This window comes from Neolamprologus multifasciatus, chromosome 15, assembly GCF_963576455.1.
Source record: "Neolamprologus multifasciatus chromosome 15, fNeoMul1.2, whole genome shotgun sequence".
NCBI classification, from domain to species: Eukaryota; Metazoa; Chordata; class Actinopteri; order Cichliformes; family Cichlidae; genus Neolamprologus; species Neolamprologus multifasciatus.
Genome location: NC_140453.1, coordinates 7,364,539 through 7,380,518, shown reverse-complemented (window position 1 = coordinate 7,380,518; position 15,980 = coordinate 7,364,539). Strand labels below are relative to the sequence as shown.

General features: G+C 41.9%; 1 protein-coding gene and 1 long non-coding RNA gene across 3 annotated transcripts; one reads left to right on the top strand and one right to left on the bottom strand.

The window, feature by feature from the left end:
• The first annotated feature begins 6,049 nt into the window (after positions 1-6,049).
• On the top strand, positions 6,050-10,260 carry LOC146501451 (terminal nucleotidyltransferase 5A-like). Of its 2 annotated transcripts, none has more exons than XM_085133317.1 (2): positions 6,050-7,760; positions 8,751-10,260. In XM_085133317.1, exons 1-2 carry the CDS (start codon positions 7,332-7,334, stop codon positions 9,561-9,563), a joined length of 1,242 nt encoding a protein of 413 aa, XP_084989443.1. In that variant the 5' UTR covers positions 6,050-7,331; the 3' UTR covers positions 9,564-10,260. The 2 variants fall into 2 exon arrangements, with proteins under 2 accessions (XP_084989443.1, XP_084989442.1); XM_085133316.1 differs by having other exon boundaries at positions 6,052-7,757; positions 8,748-10,260.
• A 1,517-nt stretch (positions 10,261-11,777) lies between these two features.
• On the bottom strand, positions 11,778-15,667 carry LOC146501450 (uncharacterized). The gene is made up of 2 exons (XR_014869426.1): positions 14,248-15,667; positions 11,778-13,746 (listed from the first exon to the last, which is right to left on the bottom strand). It is a non-coding gene; the product is annotated as an uncharacterized LOC146501450 (long non-coding RNA).
• Positions 15,668-15,980: the final 313 nt, after the last annotated feature.

The window sequence follows — 15,980 nt, the reverse complement described above, 5'->3', positions numbered from 1 at the left end:
GAATCAAATGCAACACCAGCAGTGCTCACGCAGATTTCCCACGGCAGATACCCACAGTATCTCCAGCATCAGCACTATCTTAAACGGAACAAGTCACTCTGCACATATGATGCAAATGATGAACAGAGAGAAGAAGAGACATGCTTCAAAAGATGGATGACTAATGCGCTTGATTGTGTCATAGCTGCGTGCATTTAATTAGTGCATTTCACTCAATCAGCTTTTAATAACGGAATCATCATACACCGCATTAAGGGATCAAATGACCTAACTTGACTCTTGAATGACACTGTTTACCGAGCACAGCTGTGCAATGTGTCTCTGCGTGTGCGGCTATGTGGGAAACTGAGAAACTGACACAGATACGCTGAACTTTAACTTGTAGAAAAGAGCGCCACCCACGGGGGGGTGAATAGAGTTGCTCAGATCAGTTCAGCCCGGGCTGTTTGTGGTGGTCCAGCAGATGGCGCTGTGGTACCTTCATACTGCGTAAGCATGACCTTTGCTGGGACTTGTCAGGGGTTTTCCAGTTTCCTCATGAAAGTAGAAGAACAATGTGAGGAGGAGATCAAAGCAAATTTATCAGACAAAGAGTGAGTTTCCTATATGTGTACTGTTTCTGATTAGTCCACTTTGTGTCCAGTTTGTTTGCTGCTGACGCTTCAGTGTGAGAATGATCAGTCACAATAAAAAGTAGATTTAAAGAAAAAAACATCAGGTACATTTCTGTTTCCAAACTTTTTGGCTTGTGGCATTTTAAAACAACGTAATGTTCTCTTAGAATTTTCCATTTGCATGTGAGGCCATGTAATCAATCTACAGAGGAGTTAAAAAACCTTTATGTCTCACATTTCTTTCTATATAGCTTCTATAATTCCTGACAGTAGAATTTACTGTGTGGCCCTATGATTAAACACGTTAACCTGGGAATATTCAACACATTTAGAGGCTGAATAAAGTGTATACGATAAAAATCATTAGTTCACTTTAGTGTACTACTGCACTGTGCACTGTGGAAACCACCGGTGTAGGGCGGTTTCTAACTAAAGTTGAACTGATGATCATTAACTGGAACTAATAAACCAAGTTTTGTTTTGTGTTTTTTTAGACTACCCATCAAAGTTGTTTTAGGAAGGCTGGCCTCATGAGGTGTAAACTGCAACATGTTTGCATGTTGTCACTACTTCCAATTAATTTTAGTCTTTGGCTTCGAATGCACACAATTTTATGTTTCTGAATGTGTGTGCAAGCGGTACAACTGTTTACACATCACAGAAACCATCAGAGAAATTTGCTGTGGTATTAACATCTCCAACCACGATATCATACAGGAAGCTGAGTCACAGATTGGGCGACTCACTTCCTGTTTATTTTATCAGAGCAGTCTTTTGGCCCTTGTTATGACAAGTCAAGAAAGCAGTCTGAAAAACTGCGGGGTGGTGGGCTATTCTGTGATTTTTGGGGGGGCTGCATTAAAAAATTCACCTGAGTTCAGCTCACAGACATTATTCTTTTCATTTTTCCAAAAGCAAAGCAGGAGCCTTGTACAAAAAAAGTCTAATGTGGTCAATTAATGTGTATATGTAAAAATATATTTATGGTCATTGAACGACTTTGAACTATTTTAAACACCATTTTACATTTTTTTTCTTTCTTGAGCAATGCACGTCTGTGACACTGTGACACAGTCGATTGTGGTCGGCTTTTTAGTGTGTGACTTTATTTACTGATAAGAGAACACATCGTCTATAAGTTAAATTCAAACATGTAAACTTTTAATCGTGAAATCTCTTAATCTATAATCGTATGAAATGCATAAAAGGAGGGAAAAGGTTCATTGTGGTTTTACTGGTGGGGCCTCTTTTCAACAAATTCTTAAACTTGTCGTTAGCACAGTACCATGTGGAGGACCTTCTCCGAGTGCTGCGCTGCATGACTTACACTCCAGCAGTGCAATGAATCTCATTAGTGGCTGTGGAAGAGTTTAGCAGGGGGCTTACACTACTGAGCATATTCTTTTAGGGTTGATTGAGGCCAACAGAGGTCACTTCAGAAGGTCAAGGTTAAAACTGATTGGATATACTGCTGAGGTTTGTCTTTGTCGACATTAGCAGATACCCACTATACATCTACGGTGCTATACGTACGTGATCAGGCAACGGGCTAAAGACTGAGCGTTGCATGCTAAGTAGCAGAAACAGGGTGGCCTGCAATTGCATGATTGCATCACCACCAGTGCTAAAGTGAAGTGTTTGTTAAAAATTGTAACAGTTATTGTGGGCAAAACAACAGGAAGTCTTATGCAAAATATTTCAGTAGGCCCTGATGTGACATGACAGACAAAAAGTGTCATAGGAAATTGAATAAAACACTGAGACACAAGATTCTTTTGCAGTTTAGGAAGGCAAAGGAAGCTTTTTTATATATTTTAGTTTTCAGTGACAGATTTAATTTAAGTGGTTCTTTTTGGATGAACCACTTAAATTAAATTCCATCCATCCATCCATCCATCCATCCATCTTCATCCGCTTTATCCGGGGCCGGGTCGCGGGGGCAGCAGCCTAAGCAAAGCAAAGAGGCCCAGACCTCCCTCTCCCCAGCCACCTCCTGCAGCTCATCCGGGGGAACACCAAGGCGTTCCCAGGCCAGCCGAGAGATATAATCTCTCCAGCGTGTCCTGGGTCTGCCCCGGGGCCTCCTCCCGGTGGGACATGCCTGGAACACCTCACCCAGGAGGCGCCCAGGGGGCATCCTTACCAGATGCCCAAACCACCTCAGCTGGCTCCTTTCGATGTGGAGCAGCAGCGGCTCTACTCTGAGCCCCTCCCGGATGGCCGAACTTCTCACCCTATCTCTAAGGGAGATGCCAGCCACCCTTCGGAGGAAGCTCATTTCCGCCGCTTGTATCCGCGATCTCGTCCTTTCGGTCACTACCCACAGCTCGTGGCCATAGGTGAGGGTAGGGACGTAGATCGACCGGTAAATTGAGAGCTTCGCTTTTACACTCAGCTCCCTCTTCACCACGACGGACCGGTGCAGCGTCTGCATTACTGCAGCTGCAGCCCCAATCCGTCTGTCGATCTCCGGCTCCCTTCTCCCATCACTCGCGAACAAGACCCCGAGATACTTGAACTCCTCCACTTGGGGCAGGACCTCATCCCCGACCCGGAGTGGGCACTCCACCCTTTTCCGGCTGAGAACCATGGCCTCAGATTTGGAGGTGCTGATCCTCATTCCCGCTGCGTCACACTCGGCTGCGAACCGCTCCAGTGCGAGCTGGAGGCCCTCACCCGATGAAGCCAACTTAAATTAAATTGTTGTTATTAAATACTTTTCTGCTTTTCTACTGTTAACGTGCCTGGCAATTTAAATGTATTTCTATCTCTTGACAGGTCGTTTGAATTATAAAGACAACAAATATGACTTGTCGGTGAGGTTTCATGCCTTTTATATCTGGTAAATTGTTTAAAGTGTGGGATGCAGGTGTCTTACTTTTGACTTCAGCTTTTTTAAAGAAGCCTTAGCTCTGGTAAATAATTTTAGATCCTACTGCTCAACACATATATTATGCAATTGTTTTACTGGTCTGAAACATTTGGGATCCAACTGGGCTGCATGTGGCCCATGAGCTAAAACGAGTTTGATGTAATTACAAATTACCTTAAAACACCTCCCAATAAGCAGCGCCAACACTGAGGTTTTAATGTAGTGTTGATCCTGGCAAAAGAATAAATAAATACTCCAGGAAATAATCCTCATCATAAAAACTTGTATTATTTAATCTCTTTGGGGAACTATTTAGTTCTTTGTGCAAATGTACCAGAAAGAAAAGAAAGAAAAAACACACTGAAGTCACCAGAACTGATGGTGACACAAATAACAATTCAAGAACAAATGCAAACACTCTTGTCGCACATCACAAACTCTTCCCCCTAACTCCCATTCAATGAATAGAAGCATAAACAATGTTCAGTAGTGTTAAACGGTCAGTTAAGTACTCTGTGACAAAGTTTAGCTTGTAATTGCATAATTAGTTTATTTGATAAATGCTGTTGCCCTGCAGGCTTCCTGTAGCTCCATTTGCTCACCACAGAGACCATTTAGATGTACATATCCCTACACTTGACTTAGCTGCCCGTGTAGACAGTAGACTTTATGCCTGTTATCCTGTTACCTTCTTATCTTGTTAGCCTAAAGTTTTTATGCCTGGCTGCCTGGGGACGGTGTTGAATCTTGTGAATGTATTTTGGTTACTTTTGCCATTTTCACACGGAGCAATATAAATGCATATAGGTTTGAATACTTTCATTCAGCCTAGCAGTTTCATGCAGCCTGTGGTATTTTAGGAGATTCTCCAACACCCAGAAAACCAAAACAGCAAATATCCCGGATGGTTGGAGGTCTTTTATCAACATTAATACGCTTATTTTACTTTTTTACTACACCCTGCTGCTATGTCTGCAGCTACTCACAGAACTGCCATCATAATTGTGCCAGGCTAATTTTCCTGTCAATGTGACCTTCACCAGGACAATGTCTCAATATCTTACATCTGGAGGTGGTCAGCAGGCCTGCACGCTGCTAATACATGTGGGTTAAATGTGGAATTTTTTTTCTTTCTTTTTTTAATGGAAAATCTTTGAGATACTAAAATGATCCAGCATGATATATATGAAAATAATAGAAGGTGTTAAGAGTGGGAAGAAGCGAGCGGATGGACATTCACCTAACTACTTCACTGTAATCTCTTAATGAACTTCCACGTGTAGTAATGGTAAAAACAGGAAAGGGAAAGAGGAGGAGCAAAGAGCAGGAAAGGATAGAGGGACTGAAGACATAGTGGGTTAATAGGAAAACATGGAAACATTTCAAAAGAATATGCAGAAGATATGGAAAGACATTTTAAGTGTGATCAGAATGCTGGGTGCCGAGATTTCTTCATGTGTCTGCATCTGAATTTTTTAATAAAAAAAACTCTCTGATTCATTTACTGTCAAGTTCCTGAATAGAAAGAGGGCCCTGTGCAATAATAATTCACACATAAACAGATAGGTTACAATTTAGTGCACACCTCAAGATACTCTTGTGTGCACAAATTTGTTTCCATATATGGAGATAAGTTTAGCAGCCAGGCATGCGGTCTGTCTGAAATCCTGGATAGTCGTTAGACATCGGAAACCAATCCGGTGTCATCCACTTGGCAGGTCAAAGGTCAGGTAAGTAGTTGCTTTACAGTAAGCAGTAAGGCTTAAACTGAGCTAAATGGTGAATGGGGAAAGTGACGAGTGTGACTGACCTGCTGTTGCTGTGTCTTAACCTACAGAGCTACGTACTGTATTTGCAGTGTGGAAATAATGGCACAGTATTTCCTGTAATGCAGCAGCAGCACTAATGCTAAAAGTTTTGCATTTGCACATAAATGTGATTCTTCCCGTATTATTTAAATGTTAAGTAGCTGCTATTAATGCATCAAGAATGCAAAGAAGTGAAAGCAGCTGCCATATGCTTCACTGCATTAACGACTGACAATGATACTGAGGCGAATAGTTAAAGTAAACTTGATCTCAATGCTGCCTATCAGATTGTAAACTGACGTGGATTATTCACTCGAGTCATATGTCGGACTTTAAAATACCAAACAGATATTAAACAAATACAAATATCTTGTGTTTTTTTCTGTAAAATGTAGCGTTTTTATATTTACATCCCTCCCTTTTTCTGACAGATATTATTGGATCTTTGCTTCAGTCTTACTCAAAACTTGGCTCACGGTTATCATCGCGTTTCTCCTTTTTTTCGGTGTTTTAGCTTTTTGCGCATGCACAAAAACAATTCTTGGATAACAATACGTTCACCCTCATGTGTGAAAGTGCACTTGCTAACAGCGCATCTTCCTGTGTGTCGGTGTTAACGTGTGTGACACTGCACATAGAGGGTAATCTGCGATAAGCTGGTTTATGGGCTCGTCTGCAGTGACGCAGATATGCGCGCCCAGCTCCGCACTGACAGATTCTTTATGACAACTAACCCGAGAGACGGTGGCCCATACCCAAGCTGGACCGCAGTCAAGAACATGACCGACAACTTTCATCGCACATATATGCTCAAATTAAACATTCATGTTGGTGTTAAGAGGACAAAATAAAACAGAAACTGTTGTTAAATTTGCGCATTAATTGTGGTTTCACGATATGTGACTTTGGAGATAAGATGAGTTGCGTCATAACTAAAATAAAATTGTAGTGTTTTATATTTGTGTAATTTACACAAATTTATCTGTTTGGAAGGTTGGAAAGAATTCTAAGTACCCGATTTTTATAACGTGCATATATTTCTGTCAAACTGAACAGGGGGCAGCTGATAATGGACCAGTAAGACCAGGCTTCCCCTCTGCAGGAAGACAAGTGTAGGCTGGCTGCATCTCCGGAATGATGGGATTTTGAGTAAAAGTGACTGTTTGTGGATACGAATCCCCGATTTTGAAGGCCAGAACTTTAATTTAAAAGTTTTTATTCTTCTTTAGACACGCCTCAGCATTCGAGCTTGAAGCCACTGAAATTAACCATGGGAAGCGGAGGGGGTGGAGGGGGTGGTGTTAGTTGGTGTGGGCTGTCAATCAAACCGAGCCGCCCCATCGCTTCTCGGACTGGAAACGATCTGTTCACAACCTCTCCAGCAGCCGTGTAGTGGGACCTCCGTGCATCACGCAGTATCAGCGAGCTCCAAAACGGCCAAAATGTAAAAGACAAACTGCAGTCGCTCACCGCTTTTGAAAAGTAGGTGGGGATCGGAAACGCGCATTGTAAAAAAAAAACAAAAAAACAAAAAAACAAAACAAAAACGGAGCGTAAAGTTGCTTAGCATGGATACGCAATAAGCTGTGCGTAACAAAAAAACAAAAAGCGAGTCAAAGAAGACAGAAGTAAAACTTCTCCAGTGGATTTTTCGGTTGAGATAGCTGCGTCAGAGCACTACTGGGACGTCGCGAAAAGCTGAAACGGAAAGAAAGAACCGACACAGCTGACACCCGCTGTCCAGAGGTTAGACACGGAGACGGATCGGAGCGCGCAGTCTGCCAGCGAAAGCTTGACAAGATCATGAACTGAATTTGTCTGGAGAAGCAGACTTTATGTAAGAAGTAGGGCAACGCCGCCCGACCTGTTGTCTTCGTCATGCGTAAAGACGTTTTGTCGTTCACGGTCTTGTTGGTGTGACAGAGTTCCGCTCCTAAGGGTCATTTCCACAGAACGCTGCCTCCGGCTAATGCCGCAGCTCCGGACAGAGTTAGTGGAAAGTTTTGCCGTTTACATCCTCCTCTACCTCCTGTCAACATGATCGAGAGCGCTGAGTGCGCTGCAGCTGACAGCTACTCGCACGGAGAGAGCATCAACCTCAGCGTGCTCAACTGGGAACAAGTGCATCGGTTGGACACCATCCTCACGGGCTCCATCCCCATTCACGGGCGATGGAGCTTCCCGACCCTGGAGGTGAAGCCACGAGATATCGTCAAGGTGGTCCGAAGCCGCATGGAGGAGAAGCGGATACATGTTCGGGAGGTGCGGTTAAACGGATCGGCAGCCAGCTACGTCCTGCATGAGGACAGCGGTCTAGGATGGAAAGATCTGGACTTAATATTTTGCGCCGAGCTGAAAGGGGAGATGGAGTTTCAGATAGTGAAAGATATAGTGCTGGACTCACTTCTAGACTTCTTGCCCGAGGGGGTGAATAAAGAAAAGATCACACCAGTGACCTTAAAGGTAGTGTATGAAGAAATGTGACTCACAAACGGAGCAAATTATGATTCTTATGAGAACTGTGAAGCACTGGTGCATATAATGCAGAGCTTCAAAATGACTCGATTCCTGAATTATACATGAAGCAGAATTTGTTAAAATTTCTCAGTCATTGAATACATTTTAGATTTAATAATGCACCCAATTCTAATAAGTCTGAATATGTCAGTGCAGCATGGAGATATAAGCCTACAAATAGTAAAAAGGTTGGTTTCCAGTTCAAAGAGGATTCTGTCTAATCCAATTGGAGTCAGATCCACATTAATCAGTCGGCCCTCAGTTACCTGGATACCAAGGACTACCCAGGCTACTAATGGCCCACCAACAGATGTGATCAGCAAAACATGATGAGTAAAAGGCCAGACGGAGACTTTTATCTGGTGCACATTAATGTGAAGTTGTTGCTCAAACTAAGTCTGGTTTTAAACATTGTCAAAACACATTGTCAAAACACATTATATCTCCATTGTTGACCCAGAATGCAGTCGTTCATCTGGTGAGCAGGTCACGGTCAGAGAAAGAAGAAGTGTTTGGTAAACTTTTTGCAAGAACTTCACTTTACCACAGCTGTGAAAAGGACATGAAAAAAAACAAAAGAGTTGAGAGATTGTGAGACTGTGTGAGAGGGTTTGAAGGAGGTCCTCGAGTTTTTGAATGATTTTGAGCTGATATATGCAATTAGTTACTCATCTTATAATGCAGTGCTTTTTGTAAGCTCTTAATGACACACAAATAAAAAAAGGTAGAGGGCATATAGAATTCTAGTGTGGATATAAAGTAGGTATAAAACCCTTGTTGTCCACTCTCTTTAGTCCAACAGTGTCTTTAAGTTTTCACTGATGATTTCAGTGTGCTGGTTAAAGCCTGCAAAATATGACATTTACTTGAAGATCATGATTCCTATTGTGTAGAAACTTTTCATGTTTTACTTTGTGTCTGTTTGTCTGTTTGTAGGAGGCTTATGTGCAGAAGATGGTGAAGGTGTGTAACGACTCAGATCGCTGGAGTCTTATCTCACTGTCCAACAACCATGGCAAGAACGTGGAGCTCAAGTTTGTGGACTCTCTTCGCCGGCAGTTTGAGTTCAGCGTGGACTCTTTCCAGATCCGCCTGGACTCGCTCCTCCTCTTTTACGAGTGCTCGGAGCACCCAATGGCTGCAACTTTCCACCCCACCATCCTTGGGGAAAGTGTCTATGGTGACTTCCCCACCGCCCTCGATCACCTGCGCAAGCGCCTCATCTGCACGAGGAGCCCCGAGGAGATACGCGGCGGGGGCTTGCTGAAGTACTGCCACCTGCTGGTTCGGGGTTTCCGTGCAGCTTCTGACGCCGAGATGAAACTGCTGCAGCGCTACATGTGCTCGCGATTCTTCATAGACTTTCCTGATGTGAGTGAGCAGAGGAGAAAGCTGGAGTCCTATCTGCAGAACCACTTTGTAGACCTGGAGGACAGGAAGTATGACTACCTTGCCACGCTGTACAATGTGGTGCAAGAGAGCACTGTGTGCCTGATGGGCCACGAGAGGCGTCAGACACTCGGCCTCATCTCGTCGCTGGCCCTTCGGGTTCTGGTCCAGCAGAATGCCATACCCAATGCTGCCAATGTCACCTGCTTCTACCAGCCGGCTCCATATGTCTCTGATGGCAACTTCAGCAACTATTACGTAGCACAGGTTCAGCCTGTCTACTCATGCCCACCCTCTCCTCCTCAGCAGTACCTTGCTTCTTTGCAGCATCCCATGTACGCCACTTGGTTGCCCTGTAACTAAACCTTTTTTTATGTCCATGCACCACTGTGTAAGTGCTGGGACTCCCTCCCACTCATAAAAGGGAGGAGTGATGATTTTTTTAAATCTCCTCCTTGAGAACGGAAGTTTGTGGAAAGGACAAAAGGAAAGCAAGAGATAAGATTGGGCAAGGAAGAAGAGAATCAAGGAAAGGCAAGAAAATGAAGGCAAGGAATCAGGACCAAAGCAGCAAGAGAAAGAAATGTTTTTCCCCCCGGGTTAGGATGCCACAGCAGGAGGTGAGCACACAGGGAGAGATGCCAGTGAGTGGGGCTGGCCTGCCAGTTCAAGGGTTTGGTAGATCAAACCGTCGCTGAGGCTCTGAGTCATAAATAGCCTGGACAGGATAGTGTTCTGGTGTGTTGTGGGTTTTGACATGTGTAATAAGCACATCTTCTTCACATTGCAAACCAAAACATGAGATCACAAATGGCCACAAAGAGCAAAGAGCAGCAAAGGACGCAGAAGATGTTTTCATTCACATATTTACCGTCTGCACTGAGTTTGTGGGTGACTGGAACTTTGTTTTCAAAGACAATTGCAAAAAAAAAGGAAGTGAGTACTGTTTACAACCCAAAGATCTGCTTTGTTACTCAAGTTTTTCTTTCTGAACTCTGACAACAACAAAAAAAACCAACAAAAAAACAAACAACAAAAAAAATACCCAACAACAAAACAATGCATGCTTTATTTCTGTACAGGAATACGTTTTTAAGTGCCTAGATAAAGCCTAAAGGGAAGAGTTGTTTTTTGTCATTCTTTATCTTAGAGTAGTATTGAATTGTCTCGTGACATTTTCAAAATGATTATGAATGTACTGATGGTCAGAAAATTTACCAATGCTGACTAAGGTCTCTAACACTGAGGGAGGTATCGGACCACCTGATGTTTTTAACAGTGTTTGGTTCAAGATTATGCTCTTATCAGCAGTGCTGCTGGATAAGTACACATCCTGATTACCAAAGAGGAAGTACCAACATAATCTCATCATCTTTAGGAGGTGGGTGGCAAGAGTGTCTAAAAAAATGCTTATAAAAATATAATGCATGGTTATTTTAAAAGGAGAGATGTGTTGCAAATTAAGGTGAAGGAGTGTATAGCAACCTATTTCATGTGCAGGGTGAAATGTGACAGAAAGAAATGTATGCCCATTGTGCATTTCAAAATATGGTCTTATTAAAACACATTTTCATGTGTTTTTGTACACTTTGCCAGATGCAAACTGAAATGCAAATTAAAAGAACAGATTTTTCAGATGTACCACTCAAGCTTACTTAAAGGCACCCTGTGGAGTTTCTGTCTTTGTTTACACTGTTTCCCTAAGGTCTAAAAAGCTGAAGTGGGTTCATGGCATGAAATCAACTGCAGCAATCTCATCAGGACGTAACTGTGAGAAATAGGTCAGGTCCAGCAGTTTCACTTAAACTGGCCCACCACAATCATGTCACTCTCTACCCATCTTTGCGTTCCCCTGAATCTGTATATCAACTGTGATGCTCCCGTAAAACACTAAAAGTTTGTAGTGAGGAAAAGGGAATGAAGAGCAAGCGAGAGGAACTGCACACTTCATAAAGGGGGCTCTGCAAAAATGCACGACTTTCTGCAATGAATCCTAAAAAAAATCCCAAATGACATCCTGTGTGTGGGAGGGAGAGAAGGAGAAAGTAGACAATAAACTGTAAAGCCAAGGCAAAGTCAGCTCCAAGAAGAGTAACAGCAAGCTCACTGCCTAAAAACGCTGTTAATGATAAACGCTGGCTAACAAAAAATAACCAAAACTTTCCACTGAGACAACTTATCAACATTTAAAGATGGTTTTAGCTCAACAGGAAGAAAATTAAAGATTCACTGTCTTACGTGACTGTTTCAGCAGTCTTATCTGTTGGCATAACATCTTTCATAGAATTACGAATTATATGGATTTCATTATAACATTGGTGTGATGACTGGCAAGCTAGGAAGCTACACCATCATTCGTGAAAATACTAGCCGAATTAATTTGACCAAAGATTGCCAAAATAATTTAACTGCAATGTTATCAGCAATACTCCAAAAAAGCTATCTTGTCTACCAAGTTCATCAATACGGGTCCGTGTTGATTGGTTCACTGAATCCAGAGTATCATCGCCTCATGCTATAATGTAGTGCTAAGAAGCCAGCCCATTGTTAGTTGTCTCTCTGTGCTCATCTTTATTCCCCCTTTTCCCCTCCTTGCAGCAGATGGCCGCCTCTAACTGAGCCTAGCTCTTCTGGAGTTCTCTTCCTGTTAAAAGGGAGTTCTTCTTTTCCACTGTCACCAAGTGATTGCTTGTAGAGGATTGTCTGATCGGCGGGATTCTTGTGCATTCTTGCAATATGAAAATGCCTTGAAGTAAAGCCAAGTCAACTAGTGTTATATAAAATGCTGAATTAAATTAGCTTCTCCATATTGCAAGATTTTATTCCATTTACTGTCCGGCTGTTGGGCCTCTTCTCACAGCACCTGCCACCACAATCATCTACTATGGCCCACAGGTCCTTAATTTGACAAACTTAGCATCTGTGTTTTGGCTTTCGGCTTTCTCCACAAGTGCCTTCCCTTTTACTCCTACCCATTTTGGCACGCTGACTATTTTTCCTGACGTGTTGTTGAAAAACCGGTGCATCCACCCAAATGCAAATGCTTATATTGGCTTACAGGAAAAGTGCCCATTCTGCCAGATGGCCAGCCCTGGACCTCATGCATGACATCACATGTATGCATGTTCTCATACACATGCACGATACAACCAAAGATTTTGCTCTATTAGAGCTCCAAAAATCAAACAAACTCTACAAGGTACCTTTGAGTAACAAACACATGTTTAACAGAAAGTTTTGAAACATGGGCGATCAGTTTTCTAAAAATTACACTGGAAAATTGTAAAAGATTTAAAACACTTTTAATTATTTTTTTTATCAAATGCATAAAGACATTTTGTATGCAGTTCAAATGCATTCTGCCATAATGTATCTGCTTTAAAATAAAACCACATGTAACAGAAAAAGAGAACAATTGTGTTACAAGCTACAAGCTCTAAAGTTGTCAAAGGAGTGGAAGTTGGTTTGTGTGTGCAAGGGTGTCGTAACCGAGCTCGGGCCCAGCAGAGGAGAACACAGTTAACAGCTGCTGAAATTTGTCTCAGTGAGGAAATAATGAGATAAGTAGAACTGAAAATGCACGGATATTTGAAAGGCATTAAAGCGTTTTGTCTGAGATTTAAAGTAGAGTTTTCATAACAATCGTGACGTGACAGAAGTACATTTCCAGTTTTTAACACTGCGCTTCACTCAGAATGTTCTCTCTCAAACAAGTCAGATCTTCTATTTTTCTATCGATCTCTATTTTTGTACACTTTGTGTTCAGACGAATTAGCAGACAAGGCTGTGTCACTGAATTTAAAGGTGCTTTTCTGTGTATTAATTTTGGCTGATGGAGACCTGCTCTGGTGAATACAGTGGTTGAGATTTACATTTACACATGTTCATTGTACGTTCTGCTCTGAGCTGTTCCATGTGGATTTCTGTTGCTGTAAAAAGATTGTTTCATTGTTTTTCAGTGTTTTCAACAGCAATCCTGTTTGAACCTGAAAATAAACATCTGATGATTGTGTTCAAGTGCAGCAACTTAATTAAAAGCAAAAGGAGCCCACTGGACATAAGATGTTTTAAGATTTTTCTTTCTTATCACAAACACTACCAGCCGCAGTAGCACTTTGAATGATGATTATTAGACGTTTCACCACCTTGAACTTTAGTTTAGCCGAGGTAAACGGCTCTGGCATTTGGATTTGGTGTCCAGGTTTTGACATTAAGAGAAAAGTCCTCATTAGGTCAATGCTCTGAAGTGCCCGCACATCCACACAAGTGCACGACTCTTGTTGCCAGCAAGTAACAGCTGAACGTGAAGGATTTCCCCTCAGTGAGACGTCACAGATGAGCGTCAACGAACGTCATCACACTGTTTGCCAAGCTAATTAGCTTTAAGTGAATCTGAAACGGCAAGCAGGTATCACGAATTTACAAACCTTACTACCAGCAGAGCCCAGGTCTCCAGGGACACATGGTAACTTGCTGAGTGGATTGGCTCCAGGTCTGCATCACTCTAATGCCCGCAAGCCTCAGCCTCCAGATGTCACTTTCCCTGCTGACAGTGGAAAAGAAAATGTTACTCAACTCTGTCTTTCATCTTTTTCCTTTCTTCTGTCTCTCTACTTGACACTCTGCTTATGTTTTCTCCTCTTTATCTTTTCCTTTTGCTTTCATGGCTGCTTTTGAAAAGATTCTGATGTGCATAACTACTGACTCTTCTATTTTGAGTCACTTGAGATTACAGTTCTCAATCTAGGTGTTTATTATTATTATGATAATTCTGTGTTCACTCATTTCCCTTCATCTCTGCCTCAGTTGGTCTCTTGGTGAATTTAAGCAGCAATGGATGAGCTATGGAAAGAAGAAGAACAGGGCCACTGTTATCCCCTGTTAAGCAGGAGAGAGTGGACACTAAATATAGGCCCCCCTCTCAGCCACTGTAAGGACATTAGCCCATCTGCCAAAAGCTGATTAGCCTCCCTCCATAACCATGCACTCAGGGCTCTAGTGTGGCTGCTGTGGAGAGATTTACTGGCTATTGTGCTGCAGCACGTACCTGCCTCATCCCGTCTTTTAGGTCACTCTCGCTTGAAAGAGGAAAAGAGAAGGAGTCCACTTCCTTATCAACGGGCTTAAAGAAAACAACAGATTGAGGCCTTTACTGTGTTGCACAACAAGGAAAATAACGAATCCAATAACACCGTAAGCTTAGGAAGGGTGTTACTAGCGTGCTATAACAGAGCAGTTTGACAGGTGGGCTGAGCATAGGAAGTATGCCATGCAATTCTTTTGAAGGGAGTCACTGTTAGACTGCAGTAAGGAAAACAAATGCTCTAAAAACGAACTATTTTTGAAACTATCAAACATTGAGTCATTCAGATCTTTATATTCTTTTCTTCTACAACGATATTTTAAATGAAGTGACAGCTGCCGGTCTCACTGCAGAGCATGAAATAGGAACCAAATGCCACCTCTTTGTTTCTATGCATGGATATTAATTTCCCTTTTTTGATAGCAGCACTTCTTGTATTCCAGTTGAAAGCATTTTTTGTGAATGCATGAAATGCGCAAATAAAAGCGCAAAAACAGTTTAACCTTCTCAGGTCCCTTCAGAAGCACTACAAACGGTGCCCATGAAAACAAATGAGTGAATTGCATTTAGTGACTATTGAACAAACCGGTGGGATAAAATGTCATAACTAGTTCATAAATTGCTGTCAGACTCTGTGTGGAGAATACTTGCCCTTGTGTTATTTCCTAACAGAAAGCAAGTCCCTCCTACAGCTTCTAATAAAGGCTAGAAACCATTAAAAGCACCGACCTGGCTGTCTCTGAACATATTAGAAGCCACTTTACAGCCCTTTAAATCTCACAGAGACAAAGCAGAAGCTGTCATACATTATGGAAGCAAGGACTGAAACAATAGCAATGCCTTAAGCTGACTAAAAATTACAATTTTGCCGTGTCAAATGACGATGTTAGCAACCCTTCTGTACGATGTGTTTCTTCAGTGTACAAAAGAGTTTGTACACTAAAATAATAAGAAAAAAAAACTCTGACAGTTGGCTCACTCTTAAATAAAATAGCCTTAAAAACTGGCATATGGCATATTTGACTTGCTTGTGACAACAGGGGCATGTCTAGATGGGGGCCATGGGGTGCCACAGAACATGACTACTAATACTTTTAAACCCCCCTCACCACCACCACCATTGAATGGATAGGAGAATGTAACTTGGTATGTTCTATCAAGTATTTTATTGTAGTACAGGTTTAATGTCTTATTTAAATGGTTATATGATGTTACAACTTTATATGACCTTGTGATTCTATACAGCTATGTTTTGGATGCAAATACCTCAGTTTGTACTCTGTACCAGTTATTTGAAATATTTCGTTGCTTATTATTTTGGACATAGGTTGCATTGTTATACATCAAGCTACTTAGCAATATAAAAAACAGTATAAAGACATACATACACATCAATGAATCAACAATTGAGAAATTACCATTTGACATAATGAGTATGTTTATTGTAGGCACTCTAAATATACATCAAGTATAACAATATGAGCAGTGACAGTTGAAATAAATAGCACTGATTATATTCATCATTGCAACTGTTAGTGGGTGAGATTGATTGATTGATTGATTGATGAAGAGGTGATGCTGGTTCTAATAGAAAGGTGTAAGAATGCACAATGCATCACAGTTTGTTCCAGTCAGGAAGTGCGTGCCTACCCTTCTGCACTGCCAAAAGCGAAAACAATGAGCAGTGAGGATCACAA